The sequence below is a fragment of the Sorex fumeus genome, unplaced genomic scaffold (assembly GCF_029834395.1).
Source record: "Sorex fumeus unplaced genomic scaffold, SorFum_2.1 ptg000136l, whole genome shotgun sequence".
In the NCBI taxonomy this organism is placed as follows: Eukaryota; Metazoa; Chordata; class Mammalia; order Eulipotyphla; family Soricidae; genus Sorex; species Sorex fumeus.
Genome location: NW_026606193.1, coordinates 2,379,643 through 2,399,622, shown reverse-complemented (window position 1 = coordinate 2,399,622; position 19,980 = coordinate 2,379,643). Strand labels below are relative to the sequence as shown.

Sequence of the window (19,980 nt, the reverse complement as noted above, 5' to 3'; positions counted from 1 at the left end):
CAGTGTCAGTGAATGTACTTGTGTATAGCAACACAGCTTTCTTTTCTAAGGTAACGATGTTATTATCTTCCTTATAATAAATTAAAAGGTATGAGACTTTTGCCAGGACCTCTTGCGTTCTTATGCCTCATTTAGTGCAGATCAGTTAAGTATTGACTAAAAGAGCATAGTTTTCCCTAAAAATGAAAGAGGGACTATGTTGATAAATCCTGACTTATAATGACTCCTGCAGGAATCCTTCAACATTTGTCTATCTGCATCAGAGTATAGTAATAGATGACTGAGGAAATGAAAGTCAGATGCTATGAGAAGAGAAATTTTTAGTAAAGGCTTCCCAACATTCCTTGGGCTTTTTTTTTTCTTTAATAGGAAACCATCTGTGTTTATAAAGCATCATTTGATATGTACAATGCTTATGGAAGGCAGAACTGTCTTTTTCTTTTTTTTTTGTTCTTGCTTTATGGGTCACACCCAGTGATACACAGGGGTTCCTCCTGGTTCTGCACTCAGGAATTACTCCTGGTGGTGCTGGCGGACCATATGGGATGCTGGGAATCAAACAGGGGTCAACTGCATGCAAGGCAAACGGCCTACCCATGTGCTATCGCTCCAGCCCCATGCAGAACTTTCTTTAGAGAGTCATTCATCCACTGTCACTGTCACTGTCATCCTGTTGTTCATCGATTTGCTCGAGCAGGTGCCAGTAAGATCTCCATTTGTCCCTGTCAAGTGCTAGTGTAGCCCGATGGCATATTGGGGTCTCTTTCAGGGTCAGGAGAATGAGGCCCATGATTGCTATTGTTTTTGTTTTAGTTATTGTTTACTTTTTGTCTCGTTCATCCACTACAAAAAAATGAGCTTGTATTTTGTTTGTTTTTGATTTTATGCCACCTCTAACAATGCTCAGGACTTACTTCTAGCTCTGCATGCAGGGAACACTCCTGGCAAGGCTCAAGGGACCCGGGTGGTGCTGGGAATCGAAGCTGGGTTGTGTACCAGGTGAGTGCCTTCCCGCTGTGGCCTCACTCGGCTACTGAGCCTGGTTTTATGAGGAAATATTACTGCAGGCTGAGCTCATCCTCACAGCCAGCCCAGAGGCCAACCCTGGTTTGCCAGACCATTCTTAGATTCACTAAGGGAATGGCGAAAATCGGCAATGAACAAATATTAAGCCTTGTAGTTAAAAAGTTTTGCCTGAACAAAAATTAAGTCTAAATTGGACCGTGAAGAGTCTGCAAATCTCGGTCTGTCCATGTGCCCTGTACTAAACTGAGGTGTGTCCTGGGAGTGCATACTGGTACTATCCCACACCCCTTCTTTAACCACCTGGCAGAATGAAATTGAGACTATTACAGAGAATCAAGATCTGGAAATAATCAAGTACTGAAAATAATCCCTCTTTGGAGAAATCTGTGACCATGGTGGAGGAAGCGTGGAATCCCAGGCCTCTGTCATATGAGTCCCCCTCTCCCAAAACTGCCCCTCACGGCCCCACACTCCAAGCTTCCCTTAGGATGGTCTGTCCCTCTGGCTCTAAGATCCACGTGCAGTTATTTGTATTTTTTCTCCCCAGCATGTCTGGCAATCGCTGCCATCAGTCTGCAGGAAACACAGAGAAAAGTTTCCTTTCCGTCCTTAAAAGCGAAAAGGAGAACCTCAATGAAAACCATGAAAGATGAGTGCAAAGTCATTTCCTAATTTCTCAGCGAACACTAATCTTGCATACTCCTCCCCCAGCCCCTCTGCAATTCACTGTCTTGCTGTGATTTCTCGAGCTTCACGGTGCTCCTGCTTCTGCCTCGTCAGACTGTTATGGTAGAATCCTTTGATGGCATTTTTCCCTCTGGTCAACGAGTCAACCTCCTCCAATATGAATGCATAGGCCACAAACTAAGCGTTTCTGAACTGTGAATTCAGGATGCCACCCCACACTACCACACTGCGCTGTTCTCCTTTGATCTCCCAGGAGACATATTGCATATCCCCACTGGACCTATAATCAAAAATAAAAGTGAAGACCATAACATAACATATTATAGTGGAGCGATAGCACAGCGGGTAGGGCGTTTGCCTTGCATGCAACCAACCCGGTCGACCCGAGTTCGATTCCTCCGCCCCTCTCAGAGAGCCCGGCAAGCTACCCAGAGTATCTTGCCCTCATGGCAAAGCCTGGCAAGCTCCCCGTGATGTATTCGATATTCCAAACACAGTAACAACAAGTCTCACAATGTTATTGGGTCTGCTCGAGTAAATCAATGAACAACGGGAGATGAGTGACAGTGATCAGTGACATAAAAGATTGTTTGAAATATTAATAAATGATATTCCCTCATTCTCTATGAATGCGACCTCTCTATATTTTTCCTTTTTTCACAGTTGCTTTTCTTACTTGTAATTTAACTTAGCTTAGAGTTTAACACATTTGGTTTTTGATAAATAGCTCTCAAAAGCAAAAGATAATTAAATGTAGGGGAGTTAAGGTGTTTCCCTTCCCTTCAGCCAAGCTCACTTGATTCTCAGCACCATCTATGTCCGCCAGACCCCACCAGAAATGATTCCTGAGCACAGAACCAAGAGTCAGCCCTGAACATTGAAGGGTGTGCCCACCCTTCAAAAAATAAACAAAAACCTAAAAATTTTAACAGAAAAACAAAGTTTAATATCTAGTAGGTTTGAAAAAATTGGATTTTTCCTGTCTACCTAAGTTGTCTTCTATTCCAACACTTTTGTGTCATGGCCAGCGATATTTGTAATCCTTAAGACATGTCCTTGGAGTATTCAGCTGATCTCAAATATAAGAACTCCGTACCATCCATAGGGCGGGTTTTACTATAAATAATGGTCTCTCATCATTTGCCCACATTCCTATCAGCATATCCAAAGAAAGTGAAGCCATTTTCTGAGTGTTCTAACACCGTCTGATGGCTTCTTTGTCAGCGAAGTGCCCATTCGCTTTTGAGGTTGATGTCTTTTCCATGGTTATGACTCAAGGCTCTTTTCTCTACCATCCACTGACCTGTTGGCCACTATTTAAGAGATTGTCCACATCTCCCAACAGTGAATAAGAGCATTTTATATTTCCATAGATTATCTTTTGTTTACTTGTTTGTTTTTGTTAGGGGGCACACCTGGAGGTTTCAGGGGTCACTCTTGGTTCTGGACTCAGGGATTATTCTCGGCAGTGTGTGAAGGACCACATGAGATGCCAGGGCTGGGATCTGGACAACTGCATGCATGGAAAATGCCCTTTCTGCTGTGCTATTGCTCCGGCCCCACAAACATGACCTTTACGCCTATTCTTGCACACAATTCAGAGCACTTGACTAGACAGGAATGCATGCCTCACCTACCAACTCCGGGTTCCCAGGTGACCAGCCCTCTCTCTGTCAGCCACACACTTCTGACCTCTTGAAACCACGAAGGAGCCCCATGTTTATTTCGATGACGGCCTTCTGGTACTTGGCACTAGCTTCTGTTTGTCCTAAATCACCTCCTCCCCACAGTTGTTGTTCATTTAGTATAATCATTGAGTTGCCTATCCCTGTGACTCTCGTCCTTGTTCCTCATTTGTTAATTTTCTCTGCTTGAAGTTGTTTTCTGAACTGACACCTTCCTGCAGATATGATCAGACTAGAACAGAGGACTAGAAATGTTAACCCTCTCAGGCCAGAGATACAGTTCAACAGAAAAAGCCCTTGCCTAACACGCAGCCAAACACAGTCAGTCCCTGGAACCCCGTGTGGCCTTCTGAGTTGTCCCTCTTAATCCCTGAGCACAGCCAAGTGTATCTCAAACACAAAACAGAGAAACCTTAACACCCTGGATCTTAGAAAAACGCTTCTTAAGCAGAGACCAACATCACATGGGTATGGTTTAGAGAAACTGATGTTGGTTAAGCTCAGAAGAAATCTGCCTTCATTTTGCAGCCTTCGACAACTGTTGGATGAAGGTTCATTCATCTAAACTTATTTTCATTTTGAGCCTATACTTTATCTCTTTGAAATTCAACATTTAGAGTCACTCTTCAGTGAATATTAACTATTTGGCTCTTGGCTATGGAATGCAATGCAAGATTTCTTCCTTAGAGTTATGTCAGTTACAAATTTGATAAGCATATTTTATTCATTTCCATTCATGCAGAAATAATCATTTTTTTAAAAAAAATGAGATCTTGGAGCAGAATTTCATGGATAAATATAAAGACCTCCTTGTGATTTAAGAGTAGGGTATTTATAAATACGTTTTGAATATCTTCCAATTCCACACGTACAAAAGAGAGGAAAAGAAGTCCCGGTGGTGAGCCCCAGCTTTCAGAAAGTGGCCAGAGATACAGAATATAACTGCATCATATTAAAGATGTATCGGGGCTGGAGGAATGCACAGCGGGTAGAGCATTTGCCTTGCACACAGATCACCAAGTTCAATCCCCACCATCTAGGGGGTGCCCTGAGCAGGAGCAGCGCCAGGAGGAACTCCTGAGTGCAGAGCTAGAAGTAACCCCCTGAGCATCCAGTAAACCCCAAACCGATAATAATAATAATAATAATAATAATAATAATAATAATAATAGTAAATCAAGGCATATAAATTTCACTAGATGACTTTGGAGACGGAAACTAAGTAGTTGAAATGGAAATATTTTAAATAATAACCTTCCATTTCTAAAAGGTTCGTGTTATAACCTTAAAAATAATGAGACGGGTATGTTCTGAATGTTTCAAAGCCAGGAGTGAACTGAGGGAGGTCCGCATGCCACCAGTCACCTGACATCGGGGTCCGGGGGGTCCCCCCACCCCGCTCCCGGCCCAGCCCGGGGCCAGCGACCCTGCAGAGGGTCCACTCTGCTCTGAACCAGCGACAAGAGCATCCAAGCCCCGGCGGCGACACCAGGTCCCGCCCCAGGGTCCCACCCCCTGCTCACCTGCCCGCAGGACCACTGGACCATCCCCGCTTCCCCTTCAGGCCCTGCTGCAGGCCTGTCGCACCACACTTGCACTTGCACCTGCACCTGGCGCTGGGCCGCCGCACGCCCTGTCCAGTGTCTCCCAGGATGCGCTTCCATGGGCTGGATCTCCCGGACCAGCACCTGGGTCCAAGGCGGGTCATGCACAGGCCTGCACCTCCCTGCCCCGCCCACCACCGGCGAGCCCCGCCCACTCCCCGCCCACTGCCAGATCGCCCCGCCCACCAGGCAGCTAGCGCCGCCCAGTACCCGGCAAACCCTGCCCATCACTCCAGCCTGCCCCGCCCATCCACTGGCTTGCCCCGCCCACCACCTGTCTGCCCCGCCCACCAGCCAGCTGTTCTCCCCACCAGGCACCTAGCTCCGCCCAACACCTGGAAAACCCTGTCCACCACCCCCACTGGCCCTACCCATCAGCACGCCAGGCGGGGCTCACCCCCCGCCCCTCCACCCCAATCAAATCTGTAGCTGGCCTGCGAAGACACAAAAATCACAAATTTTTTGACTCCATAAGGTATTTATAGTCAAAAATTTTGCGTACTATATGAAATCAGCATATGATTTATGATATTTATCCAATCTGAAAGAAAACGACCTACACTTTAATTTGCCTGTCACTTTCCTTTCGAAAATCCTAGTAATTCACTGGAAGTCTTGCAAACCAGACATGCAGTGATTTATTTTAAATATCATTCTTTCCTGTGTAAAACTATTTCAGATTTTTTTTCAATTTTATTTTGAAAATTGGAGTTATACAACAATGCCTATATGTAGGCTCTATTCCCAAAAACTTCCTTAGCATTTTTAAATGGTAGTTTAATACTTATACCTATGGCTTTTTATGTTGTGCCAAGCAATTGAGTTATTTATTTATTTATTTATTTATTTATTTTTCCTTTTTTAGTCACACCTGGCTCTGCACTCAGGAATTACTCCTGGCGGTGCTCGGGGGACCATATGGGATGCTGGAAATCGAACTGGGTCAGCCTCAGCAAGGCAAACACCCTACCTGCTTCGCTCACTCCAGCCCCTGAGTTTTTTTTTTTAATTTTTTTAGATCACATTTTAAAGTAGTATGGCAATTGTAAATTCAATTTTTTTAATATTCTTTTTGCTTCTAGTTTGTTGCTTATATATGGAAGTGCAACATATTTTTGTTTGTTCATTTTGAAGTTTGGAATTCATAATTGTTTTAGTTTTTCTTCCCCCTTTGGATAGCCTATATGTAATACAGTATCATCCTTAAATAATGATATTTTTGCTGCTTTCCAATCGAATCCATTTATTTCTTTTTTTTGATCTCTATTTTCTATGACTGAGATTTCTAATACTATGTTGAACAATACTAGTGAGAAAATAACATCCTTGTCTTATGCGAGATCTTAAAGGAAAAGCTTTTAAGCTTTTTGCTATTCAGTATGTTAGGGTTTGCCAAACTGAGCTAAATTCCTTCTATAACCATTTTATTAGAGTTTGTTTATTTGTTTTATAATAAATGAATGATGAATCTTTTCAAATATTTCTCTGTGTCTACTGGAAGGATCACATAATTTTAATATTTCTTTTTGCTGACATGGTATACAACATTATTTGATTTGTGTATGTTGAATCATTATTACTTTCCTGGAATAAATCCCATTTGGTAATAAACATATGGCCATTTAAATGTACGTTGAATTTGACTCACTAAGATCTTGTGGTGGATTTTTGCATCTGTGTTCAAAGAGGTTATTGATCTACAATTTTTCATAGTTTTATGATATTTTTGTCTGCTTTTGGTTTCACTATAAGAATGGTCTCATAAAAAGTTTTGAAAAAATTCCAGGTGCTTCAATTTGGGGGAAAATTTAGAAAAGGTTAAATAACAGGTCATCTCTGAAGGTTTATACAACTCACAAGTGAACACACTTAGACATGTGATTTTGTTTGTGTGGAGAAAAAAAAGGCTTTTAATTGCTTTTTTAATTTACTCCCTTGTAAGCATCTGTTTGGATGTTCTATTTCTTCGTGATTCAGTTTTGGGAGTCTGTATGATTTAATAATTTGTTCAATTCTTCTAGGACCTCAATTTTACTTGCACAAAGCTGCTCATTATAATCTATTATGACCCATAAAAAATCCCATTTAAAATTACATTTAAAGAAATCAAGTACCTAAGAATCAATTGAACAAAGGAGATGGAAAATTTGTCCATTAAAAACTGTCACTATTAAAAAGAAGACACAAAGAACTCAATAAATATCCCATGCCAGTTGTTGAAATAATTAATATTATTAAAGTAATTATTCTAACAAATCATACAGATTAAGTGTGATCCTCAAAAATTCTCATTGCATTCTTCAAGAGTAAATATTACAATAATGTGTATGGAATCACACCCCTGAATAGTATTCCTGAGGGAAAAATGTACAGGAAGCATATCACACTCTGACCTAAAACTATAAAATAGAAGTGTAGCATTCCAAAGAGTGTGGTATGCAATAAAGGCTGACATTTAGACCGATGTATTAGAATTGATAGCTCAGAAATAATTTACAAGTAACGATCCAAGAATGCAAAATGGCTAAACAAAACCTCTTCAACAAATTGTGTTTGGAAAACTGAGAATCCACATGCAATATAATAAAACTATTTTAAACCATGTGCAAAAGTTTATTCAAAACCGAGCCAAATTGGGGTGAAGTGATAGTATAGTGGGTAGGGTGTTTGCCTTGCATGTGGCCAGCCTGGGTTCAATCCCCGGCACACCATAAGTTTGTTAGGAATGACCCTGGTGTGTAGAGGTGGGACTAAGCTCTGAGGACTGCCAGGTGTTCAACATCCCCCCTCCATGAGCTAAAGGCTTAGGTTGAAATATGCTGGCAGAGCATTCAATGCTCTCCTGAGTAAGTGAAGTCCACAGAAAGAAAACAAAACCAAAAATAAGGAAGTCCGATTACATCAAACTAAACATGGTGAAAGAAGCTATTGATAAGACTGAAGACATCATGCCTCACGCATGAAGGAACCGGCAGAGGAACCCAGGTGTGCGGGACCCGGGGCTGAGATCTCCAAGCCTCCTAGATCGGGACTGGGCCTCCTCCACCCAGATCCCCCATCTTCCAGTAGCCAGGCGTTACACTCAACAACTGCCCCGGCACAATGTTATCCTTCGAAGGCCAAGATCCAGGGACTATAAAACCCAGCTCCTGGAAGCACGCAACAACCTCTTATTGTCTAGTTCTCACTCTTGGAGAAACCATCAGGCTACCAAGTGTATCCTGCTTGCACGGCAGTCTGGCAAGCTCCCCGTGGCATATTCGATATGCTAAAACCCAGTAACAATGGTGGGTCTCGTTCCCCTGACCCTAAAGGAGCCTCCAATGTGGCACATGCTAAAATCTCAGGGCTATGACGAATGATGACGTTACTGGTGCCTGCTCGAGAAAAACTGATGAACAACAGGATGACAGCGATACAGTGAAAGACATCATCACTTGACTTGATCACTTGATTTCCCATTAATCATCGCTTTGCTCGAGTGGGTACCGGTAACGTCTCCATTTGTCCCTGTCGCATGCTAGTGTAGCCCAATGGCGTCTGTTCATTCTAGGAACATGAAGAGCCTCCAACTGATTGTTCAGGATCTGAAAGACATCATACTAAATGGAAAAAATATTCACAGACCATCTATCTGATAAATACCTAATATCCAAGATCAATACAGAACCCATGAAATTGAACAAGGAATCAAGCTACCCTGCTAGCAAACGGGAGAAGAGCTGTCCAGTTACCCAAAAACTGACGGACATGTGAAGAAGCGCCCGTCACTCATTACCAAGAATGGAAACCTAAACGCCAAGGACACGTCACCTTGCACTGGTTAAGAATGCTAGATGTCAAAAAGAACAAGAGCAAGTTGTCGCCAGGAGTGATTTGGGCTGGGGTGAGGGGACAGCAGGAAGGAAGCCAGGGACAGGGGTGGGAATGTCTGCTGGTGCAGGGATGGACGCTGGACCATTGTACGAATAGCTTTGTCATGGTCCATCTCATGGTGATTCAACCAAAAAAAAAATCTTGATAATACAATGTTTGCAAATAGAAAGGTGGCACGGAGCCACCAGTGCCTACCCAAAGCATCTCAGGACTAGACGGAGGGAACCAAGTGTCCCAACGGCCTGGCGTCTTGGCAGTTGCCCTATTAGCGACCTCGCCCAGACTTGCTGGTGGCCAGCCTGGTGATGCAGGAAACCGACTCTCCAGGGAGGCAGAGCCAAGACAAATTCCTCTTCCCGCTCTTAGCAAAGAGCCGAGCATCCTTGGGGAGGAGGAGGCAACTCTGAGAGCATCTCCTGCAAGTGAGTCCCAGTGGCAGCGGCAGGCCCAGCCATCCATGAGCAAGCCAGCTTGCTCAAGCCACACGGGGAGCTGGCTAGCCTCTTTTCTCTTACTAGCCCTGGAGCCCACACTCTGCCTCAGGCTGGGGCTGTGGTCCCTGCCTCCTACACTGGCCGGGCCACCAAGCCGGGGCTACACCACGAACAACCAAGAACTAGAATCCTAGTAGCCCCTGGGCACTCTGGAACGTTCTGCCCAACTGTTCCTGGGCATTCATGATGGCACACAGCTGGTCTCTGCCCAGTCCTATTCCACTCTAGGCCTTACCACCCCTCCCCAGGGCTTGCTATAAAGACCCCATGGTGGCCACCGCGGGCCTGCTATGTCCCCCCCATTGACAGAAGTGACCAGCTTCTGTGTCCCCATCTGTTTTGCGTGCACACCTAGGCCATCTGGCTAACCCAGCTTCATCTGGGGCTCCCTTGGGTGACACCCCCAGGGCTCCCCAGATGTGCATGGCTCAAGCACCATTCGAGTTATGACTACAAACTCGCCACTGCCCAGGATTGCTTGACTTTAGGGTCACACCACACTGAGGTCTATCCCTGTTCAGTGGCCATACCTCTGTCCACTCAACCTTACTGCTGCGGCATGAGCCCAGTATAAGACCATAGATGCCCATTCAGGTTCCAGGCCAGCTTCAGCTCAGCCACGGAGCGGTCAACTAGGGATTCCTCCATGACTGTCCGAGCATGTTGGAAACTCATACCATGGCCAGCAGCAAACATGGGAGTAAATTCAGCTGACCTGGCTGTTCCCTGCACCACCTGAAACCAAGCTCCAGGCTGGCTTAGATACAGGACTCTGGCACAAGCCTGCTCCCTCACAGGGTATCAGAACCACGCTGGAGAGAAAGACTGAGCTGCACCAAAGACCAAGGGCCTAGGAAGGTGGAACACAACCGAGCCATGGACACTGCCTGGGGATGGTTTCACAGCCCCAGTCCTACCCACATGCAGTGCAATGAGGATAGTCCTTGGCCCCAGGACTGCAGAGTCGAGGTTCTTACAGGATAAGCAGAGTGGAAGGAGAGGGGTAAGTGTCCAGTGGACGGGGTGGGGGGGGCGGTTTGGGGTGTTCTACAGTGAGGTAGTGCTTAGTGCTATGTTCCAAAAAGGTATGGAACTGTGTTCCAAGGTGTATAGTTTGGAAAATGACATCACCTCATTTAAAACAATCAATGCATTGTAAATGAAGTTTCAAACGTGATACGCCATGGAGTACCACTACTAAGCCGTGCCCGATGAAACCGTGCACGTTGTTGTGTATGCTGCTCCAGCGTGGGTGCGACTGGAGTGGGTGATGATAGTGGAAGAATCAGAAGGAGCGAGTCATACTAGGTGACCTGCTCCCACGTGGAATAGAGAGAAACAAAGCAAGTGAACAAGGGGCAAGAGGCCCTAGACTCTGTAGAACTGTGATTGTCAGGAGGGAAGCCGGAGCAAAGGCAGGAGGCCATTGACCTGGGGTGCGGGAGGTTGTTTTGGATATGGTGACATTTTTTAAAAATTTTTTTAAATTCTTTTTATTTATTTTCGCTTTTTGGGTCACACCCGGCGTTGCACAGGGGTTACCCCTGGTGGTGCTCGGGGGACCATATGGGATGCCAGGGATCGAACCTGGGTCGGCCGCATGCAAGGCAAACGCCTTACCTGCTGTGCTATCACTCCAGCCCCTGTGGTGACATTTTTAAAAGGTGCAAAATCATACCTCTGTGACACGTAAGGCCTTATTACCAGTATTAAATTTAAAAAAAAAAAACGCTCTTAGGAAATATTAATTCAAAACCACAACTTATTCGATATGCCAAAAACAGTAACAACAAATCTCACAATTTGTTGTGAGACATTATTGGTGCCCACTCAAACAATAATTTTTTTTAAAAAATGGCAAAAAAAAAAATAAAAACAAAACATGTAGTTGCTTTGCATTTTCTATAAAAAGCCTTCACAACTTTTCCTAAATTTTCACTTTGCTACCTGCTTCTTCGTTTGCAGGGAACGGCCTTCAGTATTTCAGCTTGAGTTTGGCTTCATTTGGCTTTAGTTTGCAGGCCGTGCCCAGGGGTGCTCAGGTGAGGCTTCCGGTTTGTCTCAGGGGTCACTCTCACCGACCATGACCACGGGGCCCAGGGCAGGCGCACGCCTTTGGCAAGCAGAGCACACCCTCTAGTCATGGAGAGCACCCTCGTCTCACTGTCTTTCAAAGGAAACTTCTTTTATGTGTTTCTCCCTGGAAGAGACTATCATCATGACATCAATTGTACTCACTCACAATGATCTTAAGATAGATCGCTGTAAGCATATAAATAAGATTGACACTAAAATGTCAACAAGGCCCGGTGCAGGCTTCAGCATGACTTATTTTAACTACTGCCTTCTCCGTAATTACACTCCCAGTCACCAATGTTCAGAAAGATGCAAGGAGCGGTGACAGGTCTGATGAGGGAAAGAAAGGCAGGAGGTGGGAATCCTGTGATCTGGGAGGGGGCACGAGACTGAGCCGAAAAAAAAAGGTTCTAGGGCCCTGATCCCGAGTCGGCTGTCAGGGAGACCTGTGCCACATGGTGATATGTGTGAAGAAATGATTGGATGAGAGGTCCAGTAGAGAGAGACATGAAGCCATAAAGTGACTAAAAAATATTGAAAAAACAAACAAAAATAGTTCGAATCAAGAAATGCTGGGAGGGACAAGACACAGTCTGCAAAGGAGAATCCTGCAGTGAACGCAGATGGAAACCAGACCCCAGAGATCCTGGGTGGCCGGGAATGTGTAAGCTCGCAAGGCTGCAAGTCCTCCCCGAGTCCCTGCCAAAGATTCTCGGTGCAGAGGCAGCTAGAGGAAGAAAACCGAAACCCAAAGGGCAGAAGCACCTCCCCACAGCATCTGGTCACTGCTCCACATGCAACTGTGTGCACAGTCTGTCCTGGACACCGGCCAGCTCTGTCGCCTTCGTCTGCCTTAGAGGCCGCATCCCTTCCCCTGGGACCCTCCTCTCCACTCTCATAAGTCCACGTTCTCCTTACGATTATTACTTTCCTCCACAAAACTGGTCTGCTCCACTGCCCAACTGTCCCCAAAGTCTCTTCTGTGAGGTAAAGACAAGAGCTTTCACCCAGGTGGAGCTACGAACTGACTCTCGAGTTCCTGTGAGAAGCAGTGCCTCGTGACAAATGCTCTGGTAGTAGGGACCAGCTCCCCAAAGAAGTTTTGGAAGATCACCTTTATCTATAGAGATCTATAGAGTATGACTAGGGAGATATTTTTTCTCTTGGGGTTTTATTATCGAACTGACCGAACATATCTAAATACGAAAAGTGGTGAACATTGAACAAGTTGATGGATACATTTCTAAAAATCAACATTTTTTGAGATTCTGAAACTGACCATGATTTTAATTTTGGTTGATATCGCATTGTCATCATTTAAATGTTTTTTTTTTTGGGGGGGGGCGGGCACATCCAATTATGCTCAGGATTTATTTCTGGCTCTTTGCTCCAAAGATACTTCTTGGTGGGGAATCAGAGGACCATGGCGGATGTCAGGGATGAAATCCAGGTGGGTTGCATGCAAGGAAGAACCTTACCCACTGTACTATCTCTCCTGGCCTCCAATTTATTGTTTAAATGCTAACAAATAGCAAGATAACACAGGGCAACTCTTGGGGACTGTTTGAAGACACCGGGTTATATTTATTGGGAGAGTTTTACACTGGTGTGCTATTTGAATCCATGTATCTGATTTATTTTTTCCTATTTCTTGTTTTACTTAAGAGCACTCCTAGAGCTCCGGACTGATTTTCCTGTCTTTTTAACACCCACTTAAAATGACATATCAAGTTCTCCAGTGTAAAGAGAAATGAAAAGATAGGATTTTCCTTAGAAAACAGAAAACAATAGGCTCCTTTTAGTAAGTATTTAAAGGCATTCTTATGCATAGGCTGCAGGGACTTGCTGTTTCTATTCTGCTGCTCAGAGATTTTATTTATTTACTTGCAAATTCTTTGTTGTGTTGTGAATACCAAAGCTTCCAGCCACACCTCATCTGGATTGAATATGACTCTATAGCACAACAGATATGACAAGGGATTTTGCATTTCTAAATTAATTTTTTTGTGAAGTTCTTTAAACCTGCCACTGCTCAGGGCAACATAAACATCCATGCCCGTGTTATATTACTAAGGCCAAGAAATGCTAATAGCTTTGGGACGGGCTGTCCAGATGGAGGACAGGCACTCCACTGCTTACAGGGGGCCTGGTTCCTCTCCTTAGCACCCTGATGACTCCTGAGCCCTGCAGGATGTGTTCTTTCTGGGCACAAAACCAGGAGTCAGCCCTGAGCGCTGCTGGTGTGCCCCCAAATCCAAAACCTGAACCTACAAAAATTGAGCTTAGTAACAGGAGTTTGACATTTTAGGAATTTTAGCAAATTCCGCAAATTCCAGTATACAGAGGAGGAAATAACTGTCACATATTGCATTTCTATTAAGAAAATAGCCTATGTTGCTATAATAAACTCAAAACAATCAAAGACACAGATTTCTAGCACTCCCCAGAGCAACCTTTTTTTTTTTAAACTGTCATCTTGGTAGAATATATTTGGTGGGGCACAAGGAGAGTTTTGAGAAATGTGTACAGATTTAAAATTTAAGACATTATATAACTTATAATATTTCTTAAGTCTTTTTTTATAAAGACTTAAGTTTTTTTATAAACTTAAATAAAAGTTTATATTCCAGGCATGTTGAGAATATAACATTAATTAATAGATTAATTTTTTTTTAAAAAAAGACTGTAACTCCTTAAACTTGTATCATGCACATTATCAAAAATTCTATTTAGGACTAAGGGAAAATTCAGCCCACTTCCCAAAATCACATCAATCTTTTGTAACAGAAGTGTCCTTGGAATACTTGGGAGAAAACCAATCAAATGTCAATTTTAGGAGACAGACTATCCATGGTGTTTCTTTTTTTTCCCAGATCAACTTTTAATTGTTAAAGGAGGAAGTTAGTTCAGGAGAGGCAAATGCACATAAATTTGATTCCAAACCCACTTGAAAAGCTCTCTTATATTTACCCAACAAAAGCACCTCTGAAAACACGCCCTGGCACTTAAGCACATACCTCCATATTCTGGGCAAATGGATCCTTAGGGTCACACAGTGTGGAAGATATTCGGTGGTTGCCACGGAAACAGCGCTGACTTATATTCTGGGGAACTGGAAATGTCTGTCGGATGATAGTCAGCCTTCCAATGGACCTTCTGACAAGTTCTTGCACATCCACATCATTTATTTCCTAGGAGATAAGATAAGAAAGGGAAGAATTAGAAATGCATTCATACAGTAACAGAAGCACCCAATTATTAATGCCTTGCTATCTGGAAGTGCTAAGGGAGTCTTCCTGTAATCCATTTGTCTTATGTTGCGCACATATTCAATCACATACTGTGCAGGTTCATGGAGGGACCCAGTCACTTGGAGGTGTTCTTTCAAGTCATAGGCATCAATGGATGAATTTAAGGTGGAAGAGTTGAATTACATACACACTATCAGTAAGTTCCATTTCTTATGTTTCTTACGCTGAGTACTTCATATGTTGTCCAAGCATCAAAAAAAGGCCGCAAGACCTGCCACAGAGGCAGGGTGGGATGGGGGAGATGGGGGGTAGGAGGGATGCTGGGACCCGTGGTGGTGGAGGATGAGCATGGGCGCTGGTGGAGGGATGGGCACTTGATCATTATAGAACTGAAACCCAAGCACAAACATTTGTAAGTCTATAATTGTACCTTGTGGTGTTTCACTAACAAAATAAATAAATAAATAAAAAAGTCCACAAGATAAGCTGCTCTTACAATTTACATGATCCACAAGATAGAATCCCAGTTGCAACATCAGAGGAATATATGCTGGTTTTTAAGTGATGAAGAACAGGATTCTTAAAACAAGGGGATGTCATTTTATAGTCTGTTTCAATTATTTCATAGAATTATTTTCTTTAACTCATACATTTTTTTTTCTTATAAAGAATCGCTTAAATCAAGTACTCACTAACTTAAATGTACAACTTCATCCTGTTGTGGAAAATGAAGATGAAAATTTGGGGGCTGGCCCGGTGTGAAATAGGATGAGTGAATGAAGAACTTGGAGCTTTTTATCCAAGTTAATTTATTATGCACAGGAGTGTCTGCCAAACTCAAGGAAACATATTTTATACCCACGTTCCCCCTGCACCTCTTTAGTCCAAACCTAAATTTTAGGATTGGCTCACTCTTGGATAGAGAAGTAATGAAAATGAAACAATGTTTTTACAACATACATCTGTTAAAATTGGAACTAGACAGAACAGAAGTGATGAGAATATATTTCAGTTTCAAAGCACTCTCTTACTAAAGTGGTCTTTCCTGGAGAGTGTCCATCTAGCATGTTTTAAACCCATGAACCCTTTGAAATTCATATGCAGTTGATTTCAATAGATCACTGTGGCAACAAAAATAAAAAATCAGCCCAAAACAAATGGGGAGTTGACGGGTTTAAATGAGTATTCCTTACTTTTAATTCAAAGAATGATTATGGAAAATTAAAACAGAAAAAACAATTTACAGGAGTAAATATTATTATTATTTTTTTAATTTTCCCTACAACCAGTTCACGGAACTCAAGAGCTGAGTTTAACGGCAGAGACCAGGAAACCTGTTGAGTGGGGAACAGGTGAAAATGTTTGTCCCTGAGTCTCCCGGGGAAGGGTAAGAGGCACTAAGCCTTAAGTAGGAAACTTGATTTGTAGATGCATTGGAAGTGGGCCTCAAGCATCAGCCCTTATGGAAAATGATCAACCAATCTCAATCCTACTTGCCTCCTTGCCTCCCTTCTACCCAAAGAGAGCAGAGATGCTTTCCTGCTCTCTTTTCCCATGAAAATAAATGCTTCTGGTGACCTGCAAGCAAGGTGGTTGCTTTGAGGCAAGAGTCTACCACCTTGCAAACAGCTGTCCCTCTCTTGCTAATAAAGCTCTTTTTCCGCCAGTTAAAACTGTTAATTGACTGGCCCCAGGGCAGTCGTGAAAGCAGATTTTGGAGGTCAGAGCTCCCCTTTTTTTGCCACTTCCTGTAGAGTAATTTGTTTTCAAACATATCTTTGTTTATGATCTGAATGAAACAGAGCTTTTCTGAAAATAAAGAAACACCTGCCATTAGCTGAGTCCAATGGAAGAGCCTGGATTCCTTTGCATTTGTTCTTAATGGACCATGAAGAATGCTTTTTCTCAGTTTAAAGGCTGTCTCTTCCTTTAGACTGTGACATGTCACTGGCCACCAGAAGCAAGGCAAAGAGAGTTCACTTTGGAATCTCTGTCACTTACTCCCAAAGAAAAAGATGGCAGTATACATACTGTGAATTTCATTCTAAGACTTTATCAGAAATATTTTAAAATTAGTTAATATTTCCGCCAAATATTGAAATTTTAGAAATGCATTTTTATTTTATTTTATTTTGCTTTTTGGGTAATACCCAGCAATGCCCGGGGGTTATTCCTGGCTCTGCACTCAGGAATTTTGGTGATGTTGGGGGACCATACGGGATGCCTGGAATCAACCCGGGTCGACTGTGTGCAAGGCAAATGCCCTACCTGCTGGCATATCGCTCCAGCCCCCCACCCCCACACATTTTTAAAGAATCCATAATGTTAAGCTTTTATGAAAAGACAGTGGAACTGCATTTCATGTCGTTTTATTTTCTTTAGCAATCATAAGTTTTGCCAATATTTTATCATAGAGCACTCTCTTTCCTCCACTCACAATGAACAAACAGTTCATTAGAATAAAACCTACATACACTGTTCATTCTTAGGTATATACTACTTCCCCTATTGTCTCATTTTCTGCTAAAACAGTTTCTGAAACTGTTCTTCTCACTCTGCACAAAAAAATGAGGCAATTTCTCTTTCTTCATGTGAAATGCTCTTCATATGAATTTATAAATATCACGAAAATCCTCTCTGAAATAATTACACAAACCCATAATTTTTCAGAAATTATTTAGATTAATATGTGATTATTTCAACTTTTAAAATGAAATGTTTCTATGAGGAATAATATTAATGTCATTTGTCGTGATTCAGACTGAATGTCTAAAGAGGTTATTTTCAAAACCACAAAAAGAATGATTGCCCAAAGGTTTAAGTTCTTGGGTGTCTAAGAAAATGACTAAAATACATCTGAAGAAATGTCAATTCAAATTGAATATATTTTGCCCATTATTATTCAGGAAAAGGAAAAGAAAGCAATTTTCTAGGAGGAAAAACTCTGCCATTCTGAATGAAACCATTAGTCTGTCTAAAAAAATAACTCGCTGTTTTAGTTTTGACACCTGATTTCAAAAATGGTTTGATAGTTCTATAAAAATCTGATTGGGCAGCTATTTGATATTTACAGAACGTCTAAAGTTCAAAAAGTGCATTTCTCAAGAGAGGGAGTTGCAAAGCATACAAACAGTGAGAGCCAAGTGAATACTTAGTCTACAACTAAATCCATTCGAAGATTTTAAAGGAAAATATCTAGAAGTGGACTGTTATAATAAAAATTATGATGTAATTATGATCAGCCATATTTTTCTAAGCACTTCACGTTTAAAGTGCCTATTCTGTTGGACGTTTGAGAATGATGAAGTGAAGAATCTCCCGCCTTCCCAAACGATCCCCTGGCACCACAAATAATGCTGATCGCTTTCTTTACATCTATGCAAACACTTCCTAGGCTTTGAAGAACTTAAAATTATAAAGTTATTTTCTCTTTTTTGATTCTTTTTTTTGAAGCTTGCTTCTTTTGTTTATTTTACTTTTTAATGTTGTACCATCCAATATTTTATATAAAGGATAGACAGATATTTAATTCCAAGAACATTCATTACAATATTGTTTTTGTTTTTGTTTTTTAATTTTGATTAGTGAAACACCATGAGGTACAGTTGTAGACTTACAAATTTTTGTGCTTGGGTTTCAGTTATAACAATGATCGAGTACCCATCCCTCCACCAGTGCCCATTCTCCACCCCCAATGATCCTAGTAACCCTCCCACCCCACACCCATTCCCCCGCACCCCACCTCGCCTCTGTGGCAGGGCATTCCCTTTTGTTCTCTCTGTCCTATTGGGTGTTGTGGTTTGCAAAAGAGACATTGAGTGGCAATCATGTTCAGTCCATAGTCTACTTTCAGCATGCTTCTCCCATCCTGGGAGGATCCTCCCAACACCCTTTATTTGGTGCTCCCTTCTCTATCTGAGCTCCCTTTTCCCCTAGCATGTGTGGCTGGCCTCCAAGCCATGGAGCAAAATTCCTAGTACTAATCTCGGCTATTCTTGGGTGTTAGTTTCCTATTTTGTTACTTTATGTTCCCCAGATGAATGCAATCTGTCTACATCTGTCCCTCTCTTTCTGACTCATTTCGCTTAACATGATACTTTCCAAGTAGTACCACTTGTATGTAAATTTCATTTACACAATGGAGTACTATGTAGCCTTTAGAAAAGATGAAGTCTTTTTTTATTCTTTACTTGAATAAAGCTATTTATAAAATTAAAAATAATATTGTGTGCCTGAGAGACAGCTGAAAGACTGAAACTCGTCCTTGATATAATCTCAACCATTTCCCTGCAGGGCATCTCAGCATCTCTGGAAGAGCCACTGAGCACTAAGCCAGGAGCAGTCCCCAAGTACCCACCAACCCTCAAAAGAGAAACAAAATTTGGGTGGGAAGATAGTGCAGCAGGTAAGACAACTGACTTGCAGGCAGCAAATCTGGGTTTGATTATTGGCACCACATATAGTCCCATTCCTACTTTGGACAAACTGGCAGGCTACCGAATGTAGCCTGCCCACACGGCAGAGTCTGGCAAACTCCCCGTGGCGTACCCAATATGCCAACTACCAGTAACAATGATGGGTCTCATTCTCCTAACCCTGAAAGAGCCTCGAATGTGGCACTTTTTAAAAATCTCAGGGCTAGGACGAAGGAGACGTTACTGGGGCCTGCTCGAGACAATCGACGAACAACAGGATGGTCGTGATCGTGATCGTGAGCACCACTGGGAGTGATCCCTGAGCACAGTTGGGAGAAAGCCCTGAGGACTGTGAGATGTGTACCAATCCCCTACCCCCCAATTAATATTGCAACCTAAAGCAAACAAGCACGTTTCAAAGTACCTAAAATTTATCTATTTGATTCCCTTAGATCAAGGCATGCAGCCTCTACTCCCAAAATAAATTACATATATAACGAAGAATTAATAATAATTAAGAATCGAGTAAATGTCTCGAACATACTCATTTTTCTTTAATTTTTTTATTTTTTAAAAATTTTTTAGATAGAATTAAGTTTTTCAGATGGGGAACTCTCCCTACATTCCCTTTTTAATGGTAGCTATTTCCTACCATTTAATAAAATTCCTAAATCATCATAGCTATCCAATGAATGATGGTAAACTTGAAAAGGAATCACAAAGATGCTAAAATCTCACTGAAACATCCTGTAAAGATACATGGTGCCTAAATTAAATGGGCCGGAGCGATAGCACAGCGGTAGGGCGTTTGCCTTGCACACAGCCAACATGGCCAACCCGAGTTAAATTCCTCCGCCCCTCTCAGA

General features: G+C 42.5%; 1 protein-coding gene across 3 annotated transcripts in view; it reads right to left on the bottom strand.

Annotated features, from left to right (window-relative positions):
- GRID2 (glutamate ionotropic receptor delta type subunit 2) overlaps nt 1-19,980 on the bottom strand; it is a 1,415,717-nt gene that overhangs the window by 525,945 nt on the left and 869,792 nt on the right. For all 3 annotated transcript variants that reach the window (XM_056106635.1, XM_056106637.1, XM_056106634.1), the window contains one exon: nt 14,466-14,639. In XM_056106635.1, coding sequence (XP_055962610.1) covers nt 14,466-14,639 — 174 coding nt within the window. The remainder of the gene's footprint in view (nt 1-14,465; nt 14,640-19,980) is intronic.